Source organism: Vigna unguiculata, chromosome 1 (assembly GCF_037176805.1).
Source record: "Vigna unguiculata cultivar grain cowpea cultivar isolate G323 ecotype 2 chromosome 1, ASM3717680v1, whole genome shotgun sequence".
Lineage (NCBI taxonomy): Eukaryota > Viridiplantae > Streptophyta > Magnoliopsida > Fabales > Fabaceae > Vigna > Vigna unguiculata.
The window spans coordinates 42,093,680-42,119,383 of NC_140792.1; the positions used below are offsets into that span (position 1 = coordinate 42,093,680).

At 34.4% G+C, this 25,704-nt stretch overlaps 3 protein-coding genes across 7 annotated transcripts; 2 read left to right on the forward strand and 1 right to left on the reverse strand.

Annotated features, from left to right (window-relative positions):
- Nucleotides 1–1,134: 1,134 nt before the first annotated feature.
- Nucleotides 1,135–12,397, reverse strand: UPL7 (ubiquitin-protein ligase 7). 5 transcript variants are annotated; one of them, XM_028061889.2, is made up of 15 exons: nt 12,155–12,397; nt 11,846–11,968; nt 10,326–10,566; nt 9,484–10,073; nt 7,731–8,696; nt 7,310–7,644; nt 6,288–6,566; nt 5,928–6,180; nt 5,380–5,550; nt 5,192–5,284; nt 4,765–4,872; nt 3,155–3,271; nt 2,616–2,705; nt 1,985–2,078; nt 1,135–1,548 (listed from the first exon to the last, which is right to left on the reverse strand). In XM_028061889.2, the coding sequence occupies exons 1-14, from the start codon at nt 12,176–12,178 to the stop codon at nt 1,995–1,997; spliced, it is 3,474 nt and encodes a 1,157-aa protein (XP_027917690.2). In that variant the 5' UTR covers nt 12,179–12,397; the 3' UTR covers nt 1,135–1,548; nt 1,985–1,994. The 5 variants fall into 5 exon arrangements, 4 of the variants coding, with proteins under 4 accessions (XP_027917690.2, XP_085529544.1, XP_085529545.1 ...); XM_085673418.1 differs by having other exon boundaries at nt 1,982–2,078; XM_085673419.1 differs by having other exon boundaries at nt 12,151–12,320.
- A 195-nt stretch (nt 12,398–12,592) lies between these two features.
- Nucleotides 12,593–15,690, forward strand: EMB175 (Pentatricopeptide repeat (PPR) superfamily protein). The gene has a single exon (XM_028048688.2). The coding sequence runs from the start codon at nt 12,661–12,663 to the stop codon at nt 15,280–15,282; it is 2,622 nt and encodes an 873-aa protein (XP_027904489.2). The 5' UTR covers nt 12,593–12,660; the 3' UTR covers nt 15,283–15,690.
- Nucleotides 15,691–20,587: 4,897 nt separating this feature from the next.
- On the forward strand, nt 20,588–23,939 carry LOC114177394 (Exostosin family protein). Its single transcript, XM_028062720.2, has 4 exons — nt 20,588–21,137; nt 22,371–22,606; nt 22,683–23,031; nt 23,121–23,939. The coding sequence occupies exons 1-4, from the start codon at nt 20,787–20,789 to the stop codon at nt 23,799–23,801; spliced, it is 1,617 nt and encodes a 538-aa protein (XP_027918521.2). The 5' UTR covers nt 20,588–20,786; the 3' UTR covers nt 23,802–23,939.
- The last annotated feature ends 1,765 nt before the right edge of the window (nt 23,940–25,704 follow it).

Sequence of the window (25,704 nt, forward strand, 5' to 3'; positions counted from 1 at the left end):
GTGAAATTCTCGGATATAATAATTTAATTTAAATAGATTAACTTTATTATTAGTAAGATATTTTTGAAATATAATTTCAGATTATGAAATCAGTGATTCAATAAACTTTTCAAGGATATATAATTTATCATTTTTTTTATATCGTTTGCTACTTTAATGAAATTTGCTTTCAATATTTGTAATATCTGAAAAAAAGAAGTCATCTCTGTTTCGTTCAAATACATACTTTTCATATTTTCCTCATTTAAATAACTTGAAACCACATATATTAAAAAATAGACTAAGAAAAATCTTTAACTTTGACTTCTGATTCGCTTATAAACCTTTTAATAAAATTAGGTTATGTTTTTGAATGTCGGTGCTTCAAATTCTGAAAAGTTTAGACGAACCTTCTTTTTTTTTTAATTTTCTATTCTATTGATAAATAATTGTAAACATTTAGTTAAATATTATGAAGTTGTTGAGATTTTCTATTATTTACAGTACTTAATGTTCTTATTAAAAAAAGATTAGAGTCCAAATTTTAAAAGAAAAAAAGTGACTTGTTTATAAAGAAAGATATTAAATATTTTTAATTACTTTAAAAGTAATATGCATCAGATCATTTTTTATGTTTTTGATATAATAACTGTCTTTGTAATAATTTTTTAAACTTATTTCCGTTCCTTAAGCTGACGTGATTTTCAAAATCTAAACTCAAGTACATGTTTTTGTTTTCGCTACCATTTAATGTTTAATAGTTAATTTATTGTGGTGTTCAATAATCCTAAACGAAAGCCCCCACTTTTAGAGGACAAAATTAAATCTTTAGAATTAGTGAATCACATACGCAGTGAGTAAAAAAAATCTTAATCCCGTAAAATTAGAAGCTTCGTAACTTAGGATAAACCCACTTAAATTTAAAGAAGCATATTTCATCCTTATATAAAGAAGAAAGAAACAGATATTTTTTTAAGCTTTAAAGAGTTCTTCTGGTTTTTCTAAACAAATAATATTATTTTGTTAATGTGTATTTTACTTGTTATCTTATTTTTACATCAGTATCAGTTACTTAATACATCTTGAGTGGTAAGGTATTAATTACGTGACTTATAATAGCACAACTCTCCCTCTTCTTTTTATATGTATAGGCTATTTTAGTCATAAAAAATTTATAACTATATACTTTAATAGCATGATTATCATTATTCTCACTTAAACATCTGATTCAAATAAATCTAATAACAGGGTTTCCAACATGAGCATACAAGAACCTCCTTGCACGGGGATAATGGAAGATTGGAGTAACATCGGCACCAACTGGCCGTGTTGCCCGCAGTCATTATTAAGTCTCTGGAAAGCAACCAATCTCTTTCCAGACCAAATCAGGTTGCCTTTTTCTTTAACAAAAACTGAAACAACATCTTTGGTAATTGATATATACTAGCCTCTTTGGGATGTGATAACCGGTTCACCAACAATGGCATGTGCCAGAAAAAGGACACAAGAAGTCGCATGAACAACAAATATTCAATTGAGAGCTCTCAAATTCCTTGAATATGAATTAAACTGCAGAAGATTGCATGGGATTAACAAAACCATCTAAGGCAATTGAGTATCTATATGTATATATGATTTTCAGAGTCACACAGACTCAAACTAGAAATCCGAAATCCAATGAAGTTCTTTTAGGAAACAATCATCTCTCATTTTGGCTAGTTTCTAAAATGGCTTTTAAAATGAATGCTAGTTAGTTCCTTCAGAAACTTGTTTGACAACAATTATTACCTGCTCACTTCCATTGACTTTTCATTGAGTGAAATAAAGACATAAGAACATTGTTTCACATCCTTAATACAAAAAATGGCACAACCAAGAAGACTAATAAATAAAGGACAGGTGAACAGAAACACAGAAACATGCCCTGATCTTGCGACACTTATCAAAGTAGGTGCAACAGAAAGTGGTACGATTTCATTATATACAACATAAAAATACTGACTACCTGAAGCAGATCAAGAAAGTTCAAACCCGGCATTTGAACTGATAGCATATAGAAGCTTTGCTCTCAAGGTGCCTGGACGTTTGTATGTCGGAAGCTGTAATCATTGAGAAGTGGAAAATAAAAGCATAAATAATTCAGAAGTATGACAAATTGACGAGAGATTGCCTGAAAATGCCAACAATTTTGTCTTAAGTGACTCCATCACTAAATGGGCATGGTTAGTTAGTGGACATACAAATGTCCACACTTATTACTAAGAAACCTATTTATATGATATTTTGAAATATGAGATCATGAAAAACTCAAGATTGTGATGCGTACTCATAAACAACATAAAGATCTTGACTTTCAAGCATCTCATGCCAAATCCCAAACCCAAATACATTATTCATAAACCTACAAATCCCTGTGCTGGAGGCTCCTCACTTCACAAATGTACCGAGGGAGGGTAATACAACAAACCAAGGCAAAACTTTACTGTTGTGTCAAGGTCCTCCCTCCTTATTCATAGATTCAAAATAATAATAATAATAATAACCTTGGGAATTTAGAAATCTATCATGCTAAACGACTCCTCCTAAACGCAAAGTTAGGAATGTGTTTCCCTGTTACTATATTACATTAGTAGTACCTTAAGCGTATTGTAGCAGGTTGAAGCTGATGGAAGCCGATCTACATCCTGTCCTCCAATCGTTGCCCAAAGAGGAACATCACAAGCAACCTATGTAAACAAATAGACATGAGTGCTAATCAATGAAATCTAGACGTTTTATCATTAAAAAAATGCATCATTTTTATGGATCATCTAATAGCTGGACCTTGATGTTGCATAGGAGGGAAGGAGAATAACAGAAATCCTAGAAAAAAAAAAGGCAGGTGACAAGATAAAGGCTTGAGTATCTAATAGCAAGCACTCAAAGCACTAAATATCTAATGGAAAGCTTCTTCATTTGTAACATCTAGAGAAACAAATTATTTTAGATAACTGATTAGAAGAGTTCAAGACGTTTTGCTTCATAACTCAATTGCTGTGCTTAATATACTCAGCGTGAGCAACAGAAAAAATTCAAATATATCTTAATCATGAAAGAACAGAACAGAATGGGAACAGAGAGAAGTTAGTATAAATGATTTTGAATGCCCATCAAACATAAAAGATTAAGAACACACCTTGTGGATGGTTAGTGGTGGCTGCAAGTATTTGAACCCAAGTAATGGAGCACGAGAACAACTGGTGACAAATTTAAGAAGCATACAACGCTCTTGAGGTTCAAAGCCTTTAATTACCTGTATACAATTGGCAGAAAGCAGAAAATGAATAAAGATAACTTAAAATTGGCATCTGCACAAATAGTACGAATTAACTAATAAATATAATTCATGAAGGTGAGAAAAATGCTCAAAAACCACGTGTCAGAGAAAGAGAGAGGATCTGTGGTTCAACCAAAAAAATGGAACCTAATAGCCCTTTCAAGAGAGAGACAGAGGAATGAAAGACCCCTGATTTTGTAGGATTTACTTCATCCATAACATACCGATCTTAAACAACAGAAAATATGAATAAATAACTTGACTCTTGTCGGTAACAGCCATTGTATCATTGTATGTATCTGACATGTTTGAAGTCTAGAACAACAATTTGATTGTTTTTGTTAGAAGTGGGTTTAAGTCTAAGTCAACCTCACAAAACTGACTTGTAAGATGAGGATTGCACTTGGCTTGTAAGGTGAGGATTGCACCCCACTTATATATTGTAAATTGACCTTATCTCTAATCGATGTAGGACTTCCAACACACTCTCTCATGCCGAGATATATTCATCTCGTGCGTAGGACTAGAAATATGTGGGTGGTCCGATAGCGGGTGAAACAAAATGTCCAAGAAATTTTGCTAGGATAGACTCTAACCTGGCTCTGATACCATGTTAGAAGTGGAGTTTAAACCTAACCCAACTCCACAAAATCGGCTTGTAAGGTAAGGTTTACACCTCACTTATATATTATGAATTGGCCTTATCTCTAATCGATATGGGACTTCGAACACACCCCCTTACGCCGAGGTATATTCATCTCGTGTGTGAGACAAGAAATTAGTGGGTGGTCTATTAGCGTCTCGATATTGGGTGGAACAGAAAGTCCTAGAAAATTCGCTAGGATAGACTATAACTTGGCTCTAATACCATGTTAGAAGTGGACTTAAGAGTTTTGAAATGAAAAATGAAATTATCTTTTCCTGTAAGTTTTAGTAGCTCTACCCTCTTCTCGAAGGAAAAACTAGTGCCCTAAAGTCCCATTATTTTTTACAGAGCCATCCATGGAATGGAATTATTACCATGACAAGTCCAATTTACCCAAATTTATTGAAAATAATATAATAAAGGACGCAATTTTTTACAACAAATCATTTATTCTTACAAGAAAAATCAGCAGAAAAAAGTCTGCAAAATTTTCCACGTATTAGTTATATGATCACCATGCACAAAATTGGGTTTGATACTAGTAAATAAAGCAGAACAGAAGCAATATCATCAGCTTAAATAATTTGCATTGCATGGACAGTTTTAATACAAAAACAACTGGACAAATATTCATGAGAACTGTACATATTTGGGTTAGGATCCAAGTACACACGGTGTAATACTTAGTCAAATTACACTTTTAATTACTTTCTACACAATACAAATTTAATCAATCCAACTGTTGAATTTTATTATATTATCTCAATGATCACATCACATCTATAAAAAAAATAAAAAATAAAAACTTATTGAGATGAAATACCTCCCAAAATATCTTGATTGTCCGGCTTCCCTCATTGTAACCACCAGTATATCGAGTGTTATTTTTCAAATCATCAACATCAATATCATAATTGCCACCTGAAAGCAACTGCATTCCTGTCTAGCTAAGAAATCTTGCCGGTAAAATTAACTGACTAAAATGTAATTTTACTATATAAATATTTTTCACATTGGATGTAGTTGGTGAATAAATGACTCTGGATTTGGGGACTCTAATAGAGAATCTTTTTCTTATTATATTCATTTGGACAAATTAAATAGATACTTCAATACTGATACAGCGGACAATAACACTAAATGCAGAATTCTGTCACAAAAATGTCCTGCTGCCCTTTGTACAAGAAAGAAACAGAAAGAGTAAATTAGCAAAATAAAACCATTTCAACACACTAAGAAAGAGAAGATACCTGATTAAATTCACTAGCATTGAATAACTTCAACCAGGATGGAGATATAAGATCAGTTAACCCTCTATAAAACGCATTTGAAAAGGGCAACATCTGCAATTTCAATAAGGTCAAATCTATATCCATGATACAGCAGAGAATACAGAAGTGAATAACCTGCATTATACTACAGTAAACAATGGTAAAACCTGTTGGTTGAGTTTGTAGTCTGCCATTGCATGTATGTACTGCATCTTGTTCTCATTCGTTACAGAAATATCTTTGCCACCAGACTTAAGTTCAACCACATACCTTTTGCCCAATGATTCTTCGGTAACTGTGAAATCAAGACAGAGCTCCGTGACATCACCGTCATAATTCTGCATGAATGAGTATGTGAACCTTCCAGTAGAATGGCAAAATGCCAGAACACAAATACACAGTATCCACCAAAGTCAAACAAACTCAAGCTAAATTTTAAAAACAATGATACAATAAAATGCAGTACGAAGAACATTACTGAAGTTTTAAGACTGTCATGAATAATAGTTTTATTGTAGTTATATAACATCCAGTTACTACACCTAACCAGAAAAAGACATGGACTCTTTGAGCAATACTCATATACAATATTAGTTATGCTTTTAGTAGGATGGCAAATGGGCCAGGTTTGTCTACAGAATAAGAAAAAACTGTAGGGGTCAAAACATTTATATGAATGAGATGCAAAACAGCATGGATTTTTCTTATGGTTTACCTTGACATACATAAGATTCCGGTATAGCTCTGGATCAAGTGTTGATAATTCATCAAGAAAACTATATCGTCCCAAAAGCTTTTGTACAAAAACATGGGAGAAAGAGTAATCAAGTAATATTCCTTCATATAGAGCTTTCCCAACTACTCTTCCAAGGAATTCAATCATCTGAAGACCATTCTCCAAATATCTGGCAGAAGCAGTTGGAACTAGAAGCCTGTCTGAAGTTGAGGTTTGGGAAAATAGTCCATATCTAAGACAAAAAGGACGAGGTGTCAGTTTACAAAGTCAATTCTTAAAGATGCAATAACCAAGAAATAAAATCGAGAAAGTTCAAAATATTTATGTTGTCAAACTTACTCAGGAGCAAATGCTGCTTTTGACAAGTCAGTCAGAAACTCCTTAGATAACCCACCATAGTCCAGGCCAGCCTCAAGAAGACCACATTCACTAACAAATGATACATGGATGGAAGACTTCAACCTTGACCCAAGGGAATTTAATTGCCGAAATCCATCTTCAACAATATGACCCCGACGTACTACTATCTCAATGGCTCGTGAACCAGGTTCAGAAATTTCACCGGCCATTTTTCGAGATGCTTTATCCATCTTGATGAATTCACGGAACATCTCAACTCTATTGCAGTGATTAAACAGATGATTGAGTTCTTTCTATAATCTATAGTAGACCATATAATGTCTTAAACTCAACAAATGTCATGATTTTGATGACAAGTTGCAATCAAATATCCCATCTGAACTCAGTTACTCTACTTTTCTTAAAAGAAATCCAACTCCATCATATTGATCAATACTATCATTGACAACAGTTTATTCCGATTTATTTTCTTTACTTATGTCTTTCTAATGTTTAACATATAGTGTATAATTCATACATAAATACAACCACTCAAGTATACAATGTCCATTACTTCATACTATAAATGAGTAATATTATTTCAAAATGATTTTCATGAGCATATCAAATTTAAGGTAGTTCGAAAGATAAAGTGATAATATCAGTAATCTTCTACATTCTCTGTTTAAAGATTTTCCATTTGACTAGCCAACAGTAGAAGGAACAAAAAATAATATATGAATGTACCTCGAAATGTTAATTTAGTTTATACAAGCTGGGTGACTAGACAACCAAATTAAGATCATCTTTTTATGTAACTTATAATTTCTGCTCAAGTGATAAAATTTAACAAATCGATTCATTTTGGCTGCAACACAGATCATCTAGCTCTTCATTTCTACCCTATCCTTCAAAGCAATCAATACAATGCAACAACTGAAATGTCATAAGACATAAATAACAGAATAGCATAATTAGATAAAACATTTATCAGTTTTCTTAATGGTCATGGAATTAGTTACCTCTCCTCAAAAGGAAAAACGTGAGGAACAATAGTGACAGCAGAACCAACACTCAGTGAAGCTGATGAATCATCATGTCTCAGGTTCGCTGCTAAAACTTCATGAGTTCTGGCAGCAACAGCAATTGGTGGCCGGCTTTTTCTAGCAGGAGAAAGCCACAATGCAGGAGGACAAAATGGGTGCCTGCAATCCCTTTCATACAGTAAATGTAAGCATCTGATAGCACAATCCATTAAGGACTTATTATGATGACCACCAACATGGGATAAGCCATTATAAACCAATGTATTGAGCATAGACGCAATTTTTCTTTGCTGCTCTATTTGGAATGGAACCTAGAAACATTATATTGCAAAAAGTTAGTTTGAAAATGTGAATTAATTGATGGAAGAACGGGGATAAGGAGCAACAGATCAGTTACCTGTTTCTCATAGAACTCTATGTCATCAAGAACTAAAAGCAGGTGAGAATAGGTCGCACAGAAAACATGAAGCATAGCAAACATATCTTTTGGAATGCCTTGCGGCCCATTCCTCATAGGTTCTATGTCCCATATATCTGATGAATCGTCATTCGCTCGGCTAGGCTCACTGTGACTGCTACTAAAGTCAGTGCAATCTGTTGCTGCTCGTGACCTACCTGCAATTTTATGAAGTACATTGACCCACTTATTAGGCCCATCTTTACTGACTTCTTTTTGCATCTTCTCAAAGGCTTTATGTTTGCTGTTTTCACTTATGTAATTATCAAAATTATGTTTGTCTCCTGAAAAAAAGGAACCCTCCAGTACACTCCACAATTTCACAAGAAATCCAGGAGTGAATGATAGCATGTTGAGAACTGATAATGAGCCACGAATTGGACTCAACACTGAAAATATTCTAAGTACGTTAGAATAAAAAAGAGCAACATCACACAATTCTAGATTTCCCAGACATTCAAGGCTACTTGATGGCACAGTCTCAGCCTTGTTTATGGAATCTCTATCAATTGATGCCAAAAGAATTTTGAGATGCCACTGCTGACAAACAGGTCTAAACTGATCCATGTATGACAATATTAAGGATTCATTGGTCGCTTCACCCTCATGCTGAACTGCATCAACTGGGTGTGTTGAACTTTCACCGTCAGTTTGAAGGGCTTTCTTTTTCTTTCTGACCCACCCAATATTATCAAGACAAGCCAGCAGAGCCTCTGATAGAGTAATAACAACATGGACATACAATCCATGGTCTAAACCTTGATTGAAGGATTCATTCTCATTCACTGTTGCTAAGCAGATAATGTTAGCTAGGGCCCAACCAACTGGTGGAATAGCCTTGAAAGAGACAGGAATCTCTGATTTGATGAACTCTGACATCTCCATCAAAACTTTCTCTTTCAAAATCTGTTATTGCCTGTCAGAGTTTAATCAGTTCTGATATGTTTAACTTCTCAATTGTGAAGTCATATGATCTTATTGACTTGAGTTAAAAGCTAATGGAATGGAAGGCATATTCAAGAGAAAAGTTCAAAATCTAATAATTCAATTAAGGCTCGCTATTTTTAATTCCAACTGTCACAGGAAAGCAGCATCTAAATATATCATGGAGGTTTTTCTCTTCACCATCGATACTATAAAATATGCATTTAGGCAAAAAAAAGTTATTTGATAACTAAGGGTGAAAAATTCATCTTTCAATGATTATTTTTTCACTTTTATAGAAAAATATGCAGTGTTTTCAGTTAGAATATTGTATCTATATATTACTGGATATAAATAGTGAAAAATGATTACAAGGAATATTTAAAAATAAGAGCAGAACAATTATTTGCATCATCATAATTGCAATACTAAATGATGATACTCCAAATACAAAAATTAGCTTTAAAGTAAGAAAGGTACATCTTTGATTTTGCAAGCATACAACTACAACATCAAAAAATATGTATGCATAGAGAAGCCCAATGTGCCCGCCCAATCATCAACTCAGTATGTTGAAAGTTAGCACTAGTTTAATTAAATTATAAATATGCATTAAATTTACATGATCTATCACTGTCTTGAAAAAGAAGAAGAAAGTAATATTCAAAGAGAATAAAGAACAATTAAAGAGACCGTGTTGTCATTGAAATAAAACAGCAGACTAATAATTTAGCAGTTGCAAATATTCTACTTTAATAATGATGCTTACCAATAGAGTTTGGAAGCATGGAAACAAAATAGACTTGTGCTTTAAAGCTGGTAGAAGAATAAGGGGGAGATGTTGCACTAGCCAAGGTATAGTCAGCAGATAAACAATATACTGCTCAGCAGCATAGTTGAAATCTAGCGTATGAGGCACTTCTGCATCATAGTTTATCAGATAAAACGGCCGTACAGCTAAAGTTATTACACTTGCAGTAATGAAAAAATTTTCATCTGCCTGGGCGATGGTCTTTGACTGGGGAGAATGATTTTCTAATGCACTAATATATCTTCCAATAGACACATAACAACCACTTTTCTCACTGCCCATGAACTGAATTAAATCTTTCACCGCTAAATCTGCATCAAAGTGGTTGTCATTTGTAATTCCTTTCCATCCTTTCAGATCAGTTAACATTACAAGAATACGCATAGCAAGAGATGTAACAACAGTAATATCTTGGGACCCCGAAGGGCGTTCGCTGAACTCTGAAAGAATAAGAAAACTAAGAAAAGTGAGCTTGCGTGCCTGGTATCTCCATATTCTTCTTTCTTCAGTTGTACCAATTGCCAGAAAGCAAAAGTTCAGCTTTGAATCTAACCAAACACAAAAATAGACCCATTAGTAATGTATTAATTACATTAAACAAAAGGAAAAATGGGAAGCAAGGAGGGTGGGGGGGACAGCCCTTTTGCACTCTCAAAACTAAGAAAAATAGCACAACAAAAAGTATCTTGGTATTCATTATTTCATATAATCTCTTGTCATGTAACTAAAATAAACTGGCTTGTATAATCAGAAAGTCAACTTCAAATCTAATAAAATAACATCCAAATAAGAGGATATACCAGAAGATTTCAGGCTTTCCAGTACGACTGTAAAGCACAGTTTCATAGAATCTATTCTCTTGCAGCGGACCTTTTCACGCTGAGTGGAGATAAGGGTAATAAAGAACAGAAATGGTCTCAATAAATTGTTTGAAATCCAATTTGCTGTCATTACACCAGTATAATGATTCACTGCTATCTCCCACTCTTGCTGAAGTTGCAGAGAAACTGCCTTTGTGACCTTGAAGCGCCTCCAAACTCTCTGTTAACATTAAAAAATAGCCCTTATTTCTCCACTTTGATCCAACAGAAGGTACAAACGAAAAGTATAATGTACTAACAAATTGCAGTTCCAACTTTCTAATGTTGTGTTTACAACAATGTAGGCTTCAAGTGTACAAACTTTTATTTTCAACGACTCTAAGTTCATCGGCTTCATGTTTGGAACAAAAGTAATACCAGGCATAGTCTAAAAAAGTATTAAGAAATATCCTAAGAAAACATGGACATTAAATATTGCATTTCACTTTGTAACCCATTGCTTCTATAAGCAGTCAAGAAATGACACTGAATGAACAACAGCTCACAAACAAAAATTTTGACATAAAAGGGAAGTCACAACACTGACTCCATTCTGATGTCTAGGGAAAGTAAGATGTACACAAGTTGTGAGCATATAGGGTGTTTCCACAACCAGAACTCACAGCCAAGAGATCACATCAAGCTACAAACCGAGGTTCATTGAGAAACATGGAAACTTCTAAATGTTAGTTATGTTGTAATAGAGTATATCACTCAGATTCTATCATTCCTCCCCCTATACTTACTTTCCTAATAGTTTTCTTTGTGAAAGACAGTTGTTTCATACAGTTGCTATACAATTGATTACTTTTACTCCTTTACCAGATTTCTAACTTACAGTTGAGGCTCGCTCATTACAAATATGAGAAACCACAGCTATGTCAAAAAGAGAAGAATAATAGTTTTACAGATTCATTTTTTTCTAAACCTTGGAGTTTTCTTTTCTCTCTCAATTTCCTCTTCTGGTGTAATCATAACGTGTCAAACCAGTATCCGTGTCGGACATTGCATTAACACTTTGATTACTTCTAGTTTTTTCTTTTATAATTTCACAACGCTATAAAATTCAGCACAATAACAAATAGATAAATTTACCATTTTATCATGTCTACAATGACCCATACTCATTTGAAACACGAATTCTCTCTATTTGCATAACATTTTTACTCATACTAATTTTACATGACTTTTGTAAAAGTCATATGTATCCTCTGCATATGACAATCTTGTTTGAAAGAGAGAAGGACCATCTCATGCAGTACAGTACTTCCTCCGAATATTTTTAGTTACCTAGGTTTCGGATCTGAAACCACTAATGAAGGTAAATTTGTCCATGAGTTCAGTGATAAATTAATTTTATGCATGCTATAAGCTTGCAGTGCCACATAATTTCTAGAATTTACCGTATTCCTGCGCCCAAGTGGCGTGTTAACTTTTAAAATGAAAGAAATTGAAAGAACCTGAATGAAGAGAGCAGCAGCAGCAGCTCGTTTTGCATAATTGCGAAGTTCTCTTTCCTGAGAGACCTTCTGAAGAAGAGCGTCTCGCGTTATCTCCTTCGCACTTGCTCCTCTCAGCGATACCTTAACGACAAAATTAACAACAAGCTCCATAATCAGAACACCCACTAATGATCAAAATTTAATTACTTGAGTAATTGATCGCGGAGGCAAATCGAGCGCAGTATTCATGCGAAATTAAGGAACGAGATTGATTGATTGATTGATTGATTGATTGCATGTAAGAAGAGTGAGTGAGTGAGTACCTACCTGCTGCTTACGAGGTGCGTCCATGGAAATCACTTGCCGAGCTCAGCCTCGATTCTCAATTCCGTTGATTTCCCTTCTCCATCGCCCTTTGCTTTATTTTTAAGTTAGTTTCGCTGTCAAAAAAACAAAACCAATCAAGGAGAAGTATGTTTTAAGTTTTATCTCACAAAAGTTGACCACTGATTTTCTTTTATTTTGTGATTTGTGAAAACTGAGTACCGTCCCTACTATTTATTAAAAAAATTATTAATTTAACATTTTATATAAAAAAATGCTATATTATATATTATATATATACTATAAAGTCGAGGTAAAAATAGGTTAGATCCTAGAAGTATTTTAACATCTAACAATTACATAAAAGAAGATTATTTAAAATTAGAAAATATCATAAATTTAAAATAAAACTACGTGATAAATGAGAAAGTTGGTCCTGGAGAAGTGATGGGGTTTGCTCGTGAGAGAAATTGTGAATATATGACCGGGTGTGTGTTTACGCGCCCAGGATGGAGAGTGGAAATTGCAGTTGCAACATAGGATATGGTATTGCTACCGGTGTGGATAGATGGCACCCAAGCCTCCATTGCAAATCCTTCAACTCTTCCCTTTTCCTCAAACCACCGTCCTCCAAACCTCTTTCCCTCTCTCTCCGCCGCAACCTCCGTCATGCCACACACTACCTCTCCCCGGACTCCCACTCCCTCATCCACGCACTCCACGTCTCCTCCCGCGCCGCCGACACCCAACTCGTCAAGACCGTCCACGCCACGCTCCTTAAACTCCACGAACACGACACACACCTTTTCAACGCCCTCATCTCCGCTTACCTCAAACTCCGCCTCTTCCCCCACGCCCTCCGCCTCTTCCTCTCTCTGCCTTCACCCAACGCCGTCTCATACACAGCCCTCATCTCCGCCTTATCGAAGTGGCCCAACCGCGAGCACCACGCACTCAAGCTCTTCCTCCGCATGACGCACTCCCACCTCATCCCCAACGCGTACACATACGTCGCCGTTTTAACTGCCTGCACAAGAATTCTCCATTTCCAGTTGGGCCTCCAGGTTCACGCTGCCGCTCTCAAAACGGCCCATTTCGATTCCACCTTCGTGGCAAACGCCCTCGTTTCTCTTTACGCCAATCATGCCCCTTTCCACGATGCGCTTAAACTCTTTAACCAAACACGGCACAGGGACATTGCGTCGTGGAACACTATTATCTCTGCTGCAGTGCAGGAATCCATGTACGACACTGCGTTTCGGTTATTCCGTGACATGCAGACGACGGATGCGTTTCGAATCGATGATTTCACCTTGTCGATACTTTTGTCTGCGTGTGAGTCGTTGGTGGAAGGTCAGCAAGTTCACGCACACGCTGTTAAATTAGGGTTGGAAAGTAGTTTGAACGTTGGAAATGGACTCACTGGGTTTTACACTAAGTTTGGAACCCTTGAGGATGTGGAGTGGTTGTTTGAGGAGATGAAAGTGAGGGATGTTATAACTTGGACTCAGATGGTGACCGTGTATATGGAGTTTGGGTTGGTGGATTTGGCTCTGAAGGTGTTTGATGAAATGCCCGAGAAGAATTCTGTGTCTTATAACGCTGTTTTGTCTGGGTTTTGTCAAAACGAGGAAGGCTTAGAGGCGATGAAGTTGTTTGTCAAAATGGTGGAGGAGGGTTTGGAGTTGACCGATTTTAGTTTGACTAGCGGAGTACATGCTTGTGGATTGATCGGTGATCCCAAGTTCAGCAAGCAGGTTCATGGGTTTGCGGTGAAGTTTGGGTTTGGATCAAATGCTTGTATTGAAGCGGCATTGCTTGACATGTACACGAGGTGTGGTAGGATGGTGGATGCGGAGAAGATGTTTCTGAGATGGGAGGTGGAGCAGTTTAGCTCTGTGTCTTGGACAGCCATGATATGTGGCTATGCTCGAAACGGGCGGCCAGAGGAGGCCATTTCTCTTTTCCACGTTGGTCGATCCAATGAAAAGGTGATTATGGATGAAGTTGTGGTGACTTCGATGCTTGGTCTTTGTGGAACTGTTGGCCATCATGATATGGGTAAGCAAATTCATGGTCATGTTGTTAAATGTGGTTTGGGATCTAACTTGGAAGTTGGAAATGCACTTCTTAGCATGTATTTTAAGTGTGGGAACGTGGACGATGCAATGAAGGTGTTTCATGATATGGCTTATACAGATATAGTTACGTGGAATACTTTGATCTCAGGAAATCTTATACACAGACAAGGAAACAGAGCATTGGAAGTATGGGTGGAAATGCAGGAGAAGAACGTAAAGCCTGACCAAGTTACATTTGTATTGATAATTTCAGCTTACAGGCAAACCAACTCAAATTTGGTCGATGATTGTCGTAGTTTGTTTAACTCAATGAAAAATGTTTATCAAATTGAGCCCACATCCATGCATTATGCTTCCTTCATCAGTGTTTTGGGTCACTGGGGTTTTCTGCAAGAAGCACTAGAAACTATCAATAAAATGCCTTTCCAGCCTTCAGCTCTTGTTTGGCGCGTATTGCTTGATGCTTCCAAACAGCATCAGAATAAAATGATTGGAAAATGGGCTGCTCAGAATATTCTTTCCTTCGAACCTAAAGATCCTTCAACGTTTATACTTGTTTCAAATCTGTATTCTGCATCTGGGAGATGGGACCGCTCTGACATGATCAGGGACGAGATGAGGCAAAAAGGGATTCGCAAACACCCAGCTCAAAGTTGGATCATTTCTGAGAAGAAAATACATACATTTTATCCGAGAGATAGATCACATCTTCAGGAGAAAGACATATACAGTGGCTTGGAAATTCTGATCTTGGAGTGCCTAAAAGTTGGATATGAACCTGACACGAGCTTTGTTCTCCATGAAGTAGAGGAGCATCACAAAGAAATTTTTCTATTCCATCACAGTGCTAAACTGGCAGCAACTTATGGGATACTGATGAGCAAGCCTGGAAAGCCCGTTCGGATTGTAAAGAACATCCTTCTTTGTGGGGACTGCCATACATTCTTAAAATATGCATCAATTGTCACGAAAAGAGATATATTTCTGAGAGATTCTTCTGGATTTCATTGTTTCTCCGGTGGCCAGTGCTCGTGTAAAGACTGCTGGTGAAACGCTGGCTCTTGTAGCCGGTCATCATGATTTATATCAGTTGTCTTTGCTGAATAATTTTGTTAGTTATAGGATAGCAATGTTAGATAAGAGTTGTATGAGATTTTTCTATAGATGTTACAACCAATCATCTAAGGAGAAAATGAGTAAAACAGCAAGAGGAAGTGGAAGAAAGGTTCTCCTTTACAAATGTTTCTGTAAAAAATTTAGGGGTTAGAGCTGCACATTCTCATCTTAACAAAGATGTATTTTGTCAGTTTATTGATAATCTTTGTATGTCTGAAATCTAACACGGTTGGTATTTACCAACTCAGCTTCGTATTTTTTCATTGTTTGGAGTATTGAAATATTTACTCCAACTACATTAATTTTAAATGTTCGATTGACTTTTTTATTCGTGTATGAAAATAGCCTTTCTTTTTCCTTGAAAGTTACACTTTGCAATGTAATAGGTTAATCTACTATAAATATTGAAATATCATGTACTGGTGAAATCCCAAAATGACCCTTACTTAGACAGTTGACACATTTCTGTTTTTACCCATTTTACATGCTTCAGCAATTGACATTTGTCCCTTTAACAGGACTTTTTGCTATATTATTTGTGCATTAGCAATTGGCGGGGACACTGTAGATGCTGTGTACATAATTCAAATCAATGTTTCAGGCTTGATACATTGTGTATAACATTTCTGGTGTTTGTTTTTTCCTTCATATCATTTGAGGAAGTGCTCGTTTTTCCTTCATATCATTTGAGGTAGTGTTTGTATTTTCCTTCTTCTTCTTCATTGCACCTCTGGTAGAAGGTATGGTCTTAGTAAAAGGGTATATTTTCGGGTGTGGGTTTTGTTGGGTTGGTATTTATTGTCTGTGGTGCTCGTGTAGTAGTTTCTACATTGTACATCTATGGTATGGGTTTTTTTTGGTGTTGTGTTTGGTTAGAATGTGTTATATATGTGCTTCTATTTTCTTTCATTTTGGTGGTGTTTTTATTTTCGTTCTCCATCTTAGACTACTCTTGCGGAAGAAATTTTCATCTTCACAAATGGTCGACTATATATATTTATATATAAATATAAAGGAAAGGATATTACTTTCTGCACCCTATCATCTTTCTTCCTGCATCCTGTCACTTACTTTATTACTTCCACAATTCATTCTCCGGAACATAATAAATAAACCATTCCGGAAATCTTTTTCCAGAAATCAACCACACCCCGCTCTTACAAAAAACATTTTCTGAGAAGTGTTTGATCGGGTGGGAGGTGAAATCTCAAGGGGTGCAGGAAGCTTTAGCTGGAAGGAAGTTCATCAGGATGCTACTTGAGCCCAAACTGATGGATATAGTGAGAAAAATTACCTTGATTGGAATTCAAATTTTGGATGTGAAAAAATCAATATTGTTTTAATCTATAATTATCTAAACATGTATTGCTTTAAGTCTATTTAAGTAGATTTATTCTAAATATAAATTCATAGTTTTCTTAAGCCTTTTATTTTAAATCGAATGCACTTAATTAGATATTTTTTGGATTTTGATTAATTTGAGACAAAACGATTGAGATAGAATTAAATTGGTTCAATTCTAAGGTCGAGATAAAGTTGATTTAGAATGAACTTTGAGGTGAGTATATCCAAATTGAGGTGAGTATATCCAAGACAGACATCAAGTTAAATGGTTTAGGCAGAGTCGAGCTTAATCTACCTAAACTAAAGCTCGAGCCAAGTTGATCGAGTAAAAAAATTTATTCGAGTTTACCTTAACTAAAAGGTTAAGTAAAACCAACCTAAATCCAATATCGAAACGATATATCTCGAGTCGAAAGTTACACTAAGTTGTTTGCACTAGAATCTAAATTAAATCATTTAAAACTGAATGTCATAAATTTAAATTTAAATTGGATTCGATCTAAATTTAATCCAATTTAAATTAGATTTAAAAATTAAAAATCTAGTTAAAATAGATTAAAATTATGAATTCAATCTATAAATTAAATTTAGACTAAACACATAACTATTCTTATTAATTTGGTTTTAGGCGTTAGTGAAAGAAAGCTCGAAGTCTAAACACATTTTTTCCCTCTTTTTACTGTACCCGTACAATTTCTTTATACACCTTCATGAGTAGGAGAATAATCCAAATTTCCCATGTAATTTATTTTTAAATTTTGTATATATAGATTTCATAATTTAAAAATACATTTTCAGGCTTTAGGAAATTTTGATCCAGAATATAAATAAGACGAGTGTCTTCCATAAAAAATATTTCTAGAATTGATACAGTGTATTTCGGAAAGTAAGATCCGATTGATGGGATGTAGGAAGAAATTTTATTGAGTAAAAAAGAAAAAGAAAAAAACTTTTCTAATCACGGTCATTGTTCATATATATAAAGATATTTTGTTTTATTTACTGGTTTCTCTGTTGTCTCTTTTAGCTGACAGACAAGTCCCGGTACATGTATTCCTTTTATCTTTATACCTTTTAATCCTCATGTGATGATTGCACATCATCGCTTCATTAAAAAACATTTATACAATCAACGATAATGATTTTTTCCACAGTGAACACAAATTTTCATTAAATCTGAAACTCGTGACCTTGTTATATAACTAAGTAAAAGGAACAACTAACAAAACCTATTTCTCAATACAAAAAAACGCAATTTAGGTTGGATTTGGATTAAAATCAAAACCATAGACATAGTAAAATAAAAGTTGTCACGAATGGTTGCGTTTAATTTTGCTTCAACCTGTGAATTGAACACGAGAAATGGGCATAGTTATTTGCATGCTCACCCTCTCCCACCTCTCCTTACCCTCTTCACAAGAAACATTATGCATGTTTAGTCTTCACACCAATTAAAGAAAAATCTTAGCCAAACAATGCTTCTTAACGTTAAATATTAGGTTATCTGGTTTTTGCTTCGTGTTGCTGTTCAATTTCGGAAACTGTGGTTTCTTTTTTTTTTCTTTTAATTCGTTGGTTTCAGATTTATTTATTTTTTTTATATATTTAACAATATAAGGGTCAACGACAATAGAATTCTTAGTATTTATTTAAGAAATGCTGACAAATAGAAAATAGTTTTTTATTTTTATTTTTTAAAGAGATTTCGGTGCCGTTGCGTCAAGGAGTTTAATATAACTGAGTGAATAACACGCTGCTTTTGGCCTTTTATCGATGCCTCACTCGCCGCCACTCTCCCAATTTCTTTTTAAATACAAAAATGGAAAATGTAGAAAAATATATTTTTATCTTTTAAAAATGTTATTATGCGTTTTTTAGAAAGCTTGTGGTGCTTTTTAGTTCGAACAAATTTATAGGTTCATCTCTTTGTGTAGATTGATTTAATTGGACAATTTAACTACTTAAATTGTTAAAAGAAATCATATCTCAAAAAGGAAACTTAGCATCATATTTAAAATAATAAAAAAAAAACGTAATCCCATAAACTAACGTTGTATGAAACAAATAATGTTGCCCATGTTTGCTATATATTTGAACGAAAGAAGCAGACAAAAATAGACATAACATGACGAGAGATGTATAATTTATAATAATCATAGATTCAAAAATTTGAACGATTGTAATGATTTAGTTTAGTTGTATAATATATAAAGAATAATTAAATTGTGTATTAAAAAATATACAGTATTATCTATTAAAATAATTACATGAAGTGTGTATAATTATTCGCTAAAAAAGTAGTATATATGTACAACATTTATTAAAAGGTTTGGGTTGGGATTGGTACTCCAAGTGCTTTTATTAGAAGTTCTTTATCACCACTCAAATTACATGATTTGGAAAACGACATCGTCTCAGTGAGGCCAATTAAAAAAGTGTTCGTGAATTAATGTTTTATTATGGTATGATGTAAAAAATAAACGCTTGTTACATTTAGCAATGTATTTAAAAACTTTTTCTTAAAAGGTCATTACTTCATGTTTGTGTTCTCTTTTGAACGTTGAAGAGATATTGTAATTTGCACAATACCAAATTAAGAAAAATTCCAAACCATATTTATAGCAAAGTTCATCCATAAGCTACTGTGTGTGATCGTACTTCAGTTGGACTGTTTAGAAAAAAATTAATTTTACCATTTTGGGACATTTTTTTTCCCTTTTTATCACAAGCTCCAAATAAAGATGATGAATTTTTCAATTAATCTGCTTAAAAGGTAGAATTTTGCGTAAATTTGTGAAGTTATGGGAAAATTGCAAGCGTTGAAATTAAAAAAAATTGTAAAATTGGAAAAGCGTGTCATCATGGCTTGACCTCTAACTCCCGTTGATGAAATAAATAGGAGGTGGCATGCATAAGAGTTATGACTTATGAACTTCTACTAAATTACCCTTTTGCTCCTATATTAATGTGTTTTTCTTTTTCTTAGTCAATGCCTTTTTACTCTCAATTATTACTATCTTATTACAATTTTTTTTTCGACTTTTATTTTTGACATTCTTTACTACCAGTTAGGAACTGTTTAATTTACAGAATATTACATTTTTAAAAACTTGTATAAAATAATAAAAACAACAAAAAATTAAACTTTAAACAAGAGTAATACAATTAATTTAAATGTGTAAAAGCGTCATCACTATAGTTGATATAATTAAACTAAAGAAGTTTCTTTTAATGGAGTTTATTCAACTAAAAACAATGTGTGTTTATTTTTATTTTTTTTGTATAATACTTTATTTTTTTCATTTGCATATTAATTTTTGACGTACATGGATTAATTATAACATATGAAGATGAAATTAATAAACAACTGTTGTAACACTTTACACACACGCGAATTAACGTGTTTTTTGAAGTGTGCTACATTGTTTATTCATCAGAGTTGTATAATATTGATTAAATTATAATTTTGATACTGTCACGTTTATACATAATTTTAGCTTGTGTTTTTTTTTTATTTTAGACTCTCTAAGTAAAGCGAACAACTTTAGTTTACACTTTAATTTTAATTTTTTATTAAAATATAAAACTTAAAACCAGGAACAAAAACATTAAATAATAATATATTGTATATATGAGGTCGTATGGTAAAGTTTATTGTCATGTATTCTGACCCAAAACGACACGTTTGAAGCGAATCGAAGTAACAAAACGACACGTGTGGGCTAGAACAGCTGGGTTTCGAGAGAGGGAAGAAAATAAAGAGGTGATTAATAAGTGGATCGGTGAGTTGTTGGTAAGAGGCATAAGAGAGGGGTAAAAGCGGAAATGCAGAAAGTTGCATGCAAAAACTCAGATTTTGAGGTTAAAGTGTGAGGACGCTTGGCCTGATATCGCACCCAATTTATTACCAACATTTCAACGTCAGATTCCTCACTCTCTGTCACCAAAACCAAAACTCTCTTCTAATCTCATTCCTCTTTTTCTCTCTTTCTCTCTTTCTTTCTTCACAAACAAAACACAACCATGTCTTCTGCCTAGACAACAGAAACCACCTGCTTCTGAATTCTGCAGCTAAAGGTTAAGAAACAGCTCCAATGGCTACGGCTGTTACATGGAGTTCAGGGGCATCTTCCTCCACCAAGCTCTTTCTCTTCATGGTGCCTCTCGTGCTTGTTGCAGCGCTGGTTTCTGTTCTGGGTCCTAGCCCTTCTACTTGGTTGTCCACTGCGAAGCCACCGGTGTTATTGTTGAGCTCTGTTACTTCCTCGGCTGGTACTAGTAGTGGCGCTGTGACCACCCCTTCTGAGGTTAAGCAGAGAGAAGAGTTGGTGGTGCTGCCCGTGGATAATCGTGCCGGAGAGAATCTTCTCTCCGATCACGCTCACTTCAATCTCTCCACTACTCCTCCATTTTCTGTTCAGGCCATACAAACACCTCAACATCATGTGAGAGCTTTTTCTTCTTTTATTATCACAATTCCACCCTTAAGTTTGCCATTTTTCTTTCTTTATATGAATGACATTACAGAATTTCGATACAACTCTACTTTCCTCCTACACAATTCAGGCTTCACTGTGATTAATAATTTATCTGAGTATTTGAGTTTTCTTAAAATAAGTAGCAGTGTGGGTTGTGGGAGCTTTTAAGGTGAAATTTTCGTGAAAAATGTCAGATGATTGATACATTTAAGAAGGAAAGAATGTACAGATAGAAAGAAAAGAATGTAACTAAAGCCATTGAGAATGTTACAGACCAGATACCTTAACTTTTATCTTTAATTTTGCAGAAAAGATATAGGAGATTGAATAATACCCAAACGAAGGGGGGGGAGATTTTATCTTGTTGTTATATAATTTGACTGTGTTGTTATTCTAATTCTACTCTTTTTATAGTAAAATTTACAGAATAAGGAGATGCGATACCTCATTTCAAGTTGTAGCAGAGGAAATGAAAACAAACATCGATCTCACATAGCACTACTTGGTGGTTGTTGTTTAAAATGAAATAGTAGAACGAAGATAGATTTGGAACATGAGGAATTGAAAATTGATATTTAACTGAACCTTACTCTTTCGTCTACGCACTGCTACTATATTATAATTATATGTTTGCTTTATTTTCATCTTTTCGAGATAACTTCTGTGTGAAATGAAAGAATTGAAATAATATATCAACTTGGATGTTACTTTGTACTTGTTGCCTTAGTGTTGCGATCCAATGATTTTAAGATCAATAATATATGACTATCATGTCCCTTGATGAGTATCGTAACTTTGTAAATACGCAAAGAAATGCGAATCCCCATCCATGGGGTTTTCACTTTTCAGATACTTTAGTTGGTTTTTTTTCAGTGTGCCATTTCTTTCTACAAGTTGCCCAAATAAATTCGAGTGACAGATATTCGGCTGTGTGTTTATGTTCTAAATTATTTTTTGGATGATTTCCATTTTAGATGGGAATTAGTTCAATTTCCTACACATTGATTCAACCCCTACACTTCACATGTAGCAATGATTACGAAAAGGTTTGAATTTAAGAAACTAGTTTTCCGTTTTAAGACAGGGGAATAGACAAGAAGAGACTTTTAGGCAGAGCATTGTAGCATGATTGAAATTAAAAGGCTATGTATTTGTAAGTTTTAAATAAAGTTGATGACGACCCATTATTTTGTTTACCAGAACAGGGATGAACAAAACGTTACGCAAAATTTGGAAAACGTGAGTTCCGTGAACGAGTCTTATGTTCCAGCAGAGAGGCCAAAACTGCAAAGAAAATTCAGCATCTTAGACAGAACTGAAGCAGGTCTGATAAAAGCTCGAGCTGCAATTAGAGAAGCAAGAAACGGAAACCAAACTCAAGATACAGACTACGTTCCTATTGGACCAATGTACATGAATGCCAATGCATTTCACAGGTAAAAGAAGCAAATAACATTAGGACTTAGGACTTCGTTGGTTTAACGTAAGTAATTTGATTTTTGCATGTTGCAGGAGTTACTTGGAAATGGAGAAACAGCTGAAAGTGTATGTGTACGAGGAAGGGGAAGCTCCAGTTTTTCATAATGGGCCTTGCAAGAGCATATACTCGATGGAGGGGAATTTCATCCATGGGATTGAGATGAATGAGAAATTCCGAACAAGAGATCCTGAGAAAGCACATGTTTTTTTCTTACCTTTTAGTGTAGCAATGTTGGTCCAATTCGTGTATGTACGAGACTCTCATGACTTTGGCCCCATAAAGAAAACTGTCACAGACTACATCAACGTCATCTCAGAAAGATACCCTTATTGGAACAGAAGCCTTGGTGCTGATCATTTCTATCTTGCGTGCCACGATTGGGTAATTAAATTAAACCATCACTGCGTTGTGCTTTCTTTCATATTTTAATGATTATAGAAAATAATTAAGATTAGGAAATTGTTTTTCAGGGGCCAGAGACTTCGCGTTCGGTTCCTAACCTGCGAGATAATTCGATACGTGTGTTGTGCAATGCTAACACTTCTGAGGGATTCAAGCCTTCCAAGGATGTCTCTTTGCCGGAAATTAACCTCCAGAGTGGTTCCATAAACGGTTTGATCGGTGGGCCGTCTGCCTCGAAGCGTCCACTCTTGGCCTTCTTTGCTGGTGGGCTTCACGGCCCAGTTAGGCCCGTTCTTCTTGAACACTGGGAAAACAAGGACGAGGACATGAAGGTTCAGAAGTACCTTCCGAAGGGTGTGTCGTACTATGAGATGCTGAGGAAGAGCAGGTTCTGTCTTTGTCCCAGTGGGTACGAGGTGGCGAGTCCGAGAGTGGTGGAGGCAATCTACACAGGGTGTGTCCCAGTTCTGATTTCGGATCACTATGTTCCTCCTTTCAGTGATGTTTTGAACTGGAAGTCGTTTTCCGTTGAGGTTTCGGTTGAGGAGATTCCGAAATTGAAGGAAATTTTGTTGAGTATATCTCCAAGACAGTATATAAGAATGCAGAGGAGAGTGGTACAAGTTAGGAGGCACTTTGAGGTGCACTCTCCCCCCAAGAGATTCGATGTCTTTCACATGATCCTTCATTCTGTATGGCTTAGAAGATTGAACTTTAGAGTCCACGATCGTCAATCACAACTGTCTTAGTTTCTCTTTGTTGTCCTATGTAACTTGCTGTCATTTTTTTTTTCCATTGTCAGAAACAAAAATAATATTTCATTTTCCCCATATTCTATGTAAAAAAAGCCAGTTTTCAGAAACAAAAATAATATTTCATTTTCCCCATATTCCATCCAACCCATTCTTAGTATAATTTTATTTGTTGCTTCAGGAACTTTCGGAGCATCTTCCAATCCTAAACAAAAAATATTATCACATTAATACTAGCCAAAAGACCTATTAACTCCAGTAGAAAGAAAACAAAACAGATAAAGAAACGATCCATTCCCTTGAATACAACATGATAAGACAATTCGATAAATAAAGTGTTAGAATCGAATTTTCACTTAAGAATGTAATAAATAATCCAAGTACCACAATATCTTGGTTCTCATATAATTATTGAGAAAAACCCTTAATAATCACTTTATGAATATAGAAACGATGCAAAATCATTGAACATTGTTCTTAAACCAAAAATCTTTAAGTCAATGAATTTATGGATCTTCATCTTTATATGATGTTCAATTTTTTCATTTTTATTAAATATGGTATTTAGACTTGTTCGAAATCAGAGTACTAGTACAAGTACTCGCAATTAAAGCAAATAAAGCAAAAAAGAATAAGATGGGAGAGACTTTGGGATGATTTTCTAAGAAAACACTGGACTCCTTTTATAACATTAAAAGTAAGTCTCAAAGTAAGTTCTCATCGATGTGAGATTTCTCTCACAAAACTCACACTTGAATATCCAGCAATGACATTTTATAACGAAAAGGTAATTTAATAAATCAGAAACAAATATTATACAATGCAGTTGAATTCAAACTTCCAAGTTCAACATAATACAACAGAGTATAATATACATTGTGCAGTACAATTCCAATACTATAGGATATGGAAAATTCTTTCAATATATTCATTCTAGAACATATATTCCGAACACACGCACACACCCATGCACCGAGAGAGAGAGAAAACGTATATAAATTGTTTCTTCGCTCAAAACTTATTAGCGGTTTTAAAGTTAAATTATTAGTCTTGGGACTGGATAGGATGAAAATCTCATATATGACATAAAAGAAAACTCAAAATCTAATTATATCTCTAAATTTCTCCTCATAAGACATATATATATATATATATATATATATATATATATATATATATATATATATATATATAAAATAATTAAAAATATTTTTTTATAAAAAAGAATATTTGAATCATAATATTAGGTTTAAAAGAAGTCATATCAGGTAGTTGTAATTTTAAGAAAAGGTACGTAAGTATATCATTCAAATTTAATTTCGTTAACACTGATTTATGCAATAACATAGTATAACTATTTCACACATTGGTTTAAATTATATTATTTATTAAGATATTAAAATTAAATAATAATTATTTAAGTATATTTAAAATATTTGTTGGAAGTCCCACTTCGACTAGAGATAAGGTCAATTCACAATATACAAGTGAGGTGCAAACCTCATCTTATAAACCGGTTTTGTGAGGTTGAGTTAGACTTAAAACCCACTTCTAACATGGTATCAGAGCCAAGTTAGACATTATCCTAGCCAACTTTCTTAGACATTCTGATTCATCCGATATCGGACCCCTAACGGACCATCCACTAATTTTTTGTCCCACTTATGAGGTACAAACCTCACATTACAAGCCGATTTTGTGGGATTGAGTTAGGCTTAAAACCCACAATATTAATTATAATTTTAAGATCTTATATAAATTTTCTATAATATAAAGGATAGTAATATAAATAAAAATTAAATTTTGTATAATTTATTTAAATGATATTTAATAATAATGATAATAATGAAATGTTATTTAAATACAAACCAATATTATATTTTATTGCTATTTAATTTGT

Coding starts and splice junctions, on each gene's coding strand:
- UPL7 (XM_028061889.2), bottom strand. CDS start 12,178: ATGGACGCACCTCGTAAGCAGCAG. Junction 6,567..7,309: donor GTTTTTCCTTTTGAGGAGAG/GTAACTAATTCC, acceptor TCACTGCAATAG/AGTTGAGATGTTCCGTGAAT. Junction 5,551..5,927: donor GGAATCTTATGTATGTCAAG/GTAAACCATAAG, acceptor TCATTCATGCAG/AATTATGACGGTGATGTCAC.
- EMB175 (XM_028048688.2), top strand. CDS start 12,661: ATGGAGAGTGGAAATTGCAGTTGCAACATAGGATATGGTATTGCTACC.
- LOC114177394 (XM_028062720.2), top strand. CDS start 20,787: ATGGCTACGGCTGTTACATGGAGTTCAGGGGCATCTTCCTCCACCAAG. Junction 22,607..22,682: donor AATGCCAATGCATTTCACAG/GTAAAAGAAGCA, acceptor TGCATGTTGCAG/GAGTTACTTGGAAATGGAGA. Junction 23,032..23,120: donor ATCTTGCGTGCCACGATTGG/GTAATTAAATTA, acceptor ATTGTTTTTCAG/GGGCCAGAGACTTCGCGTTC.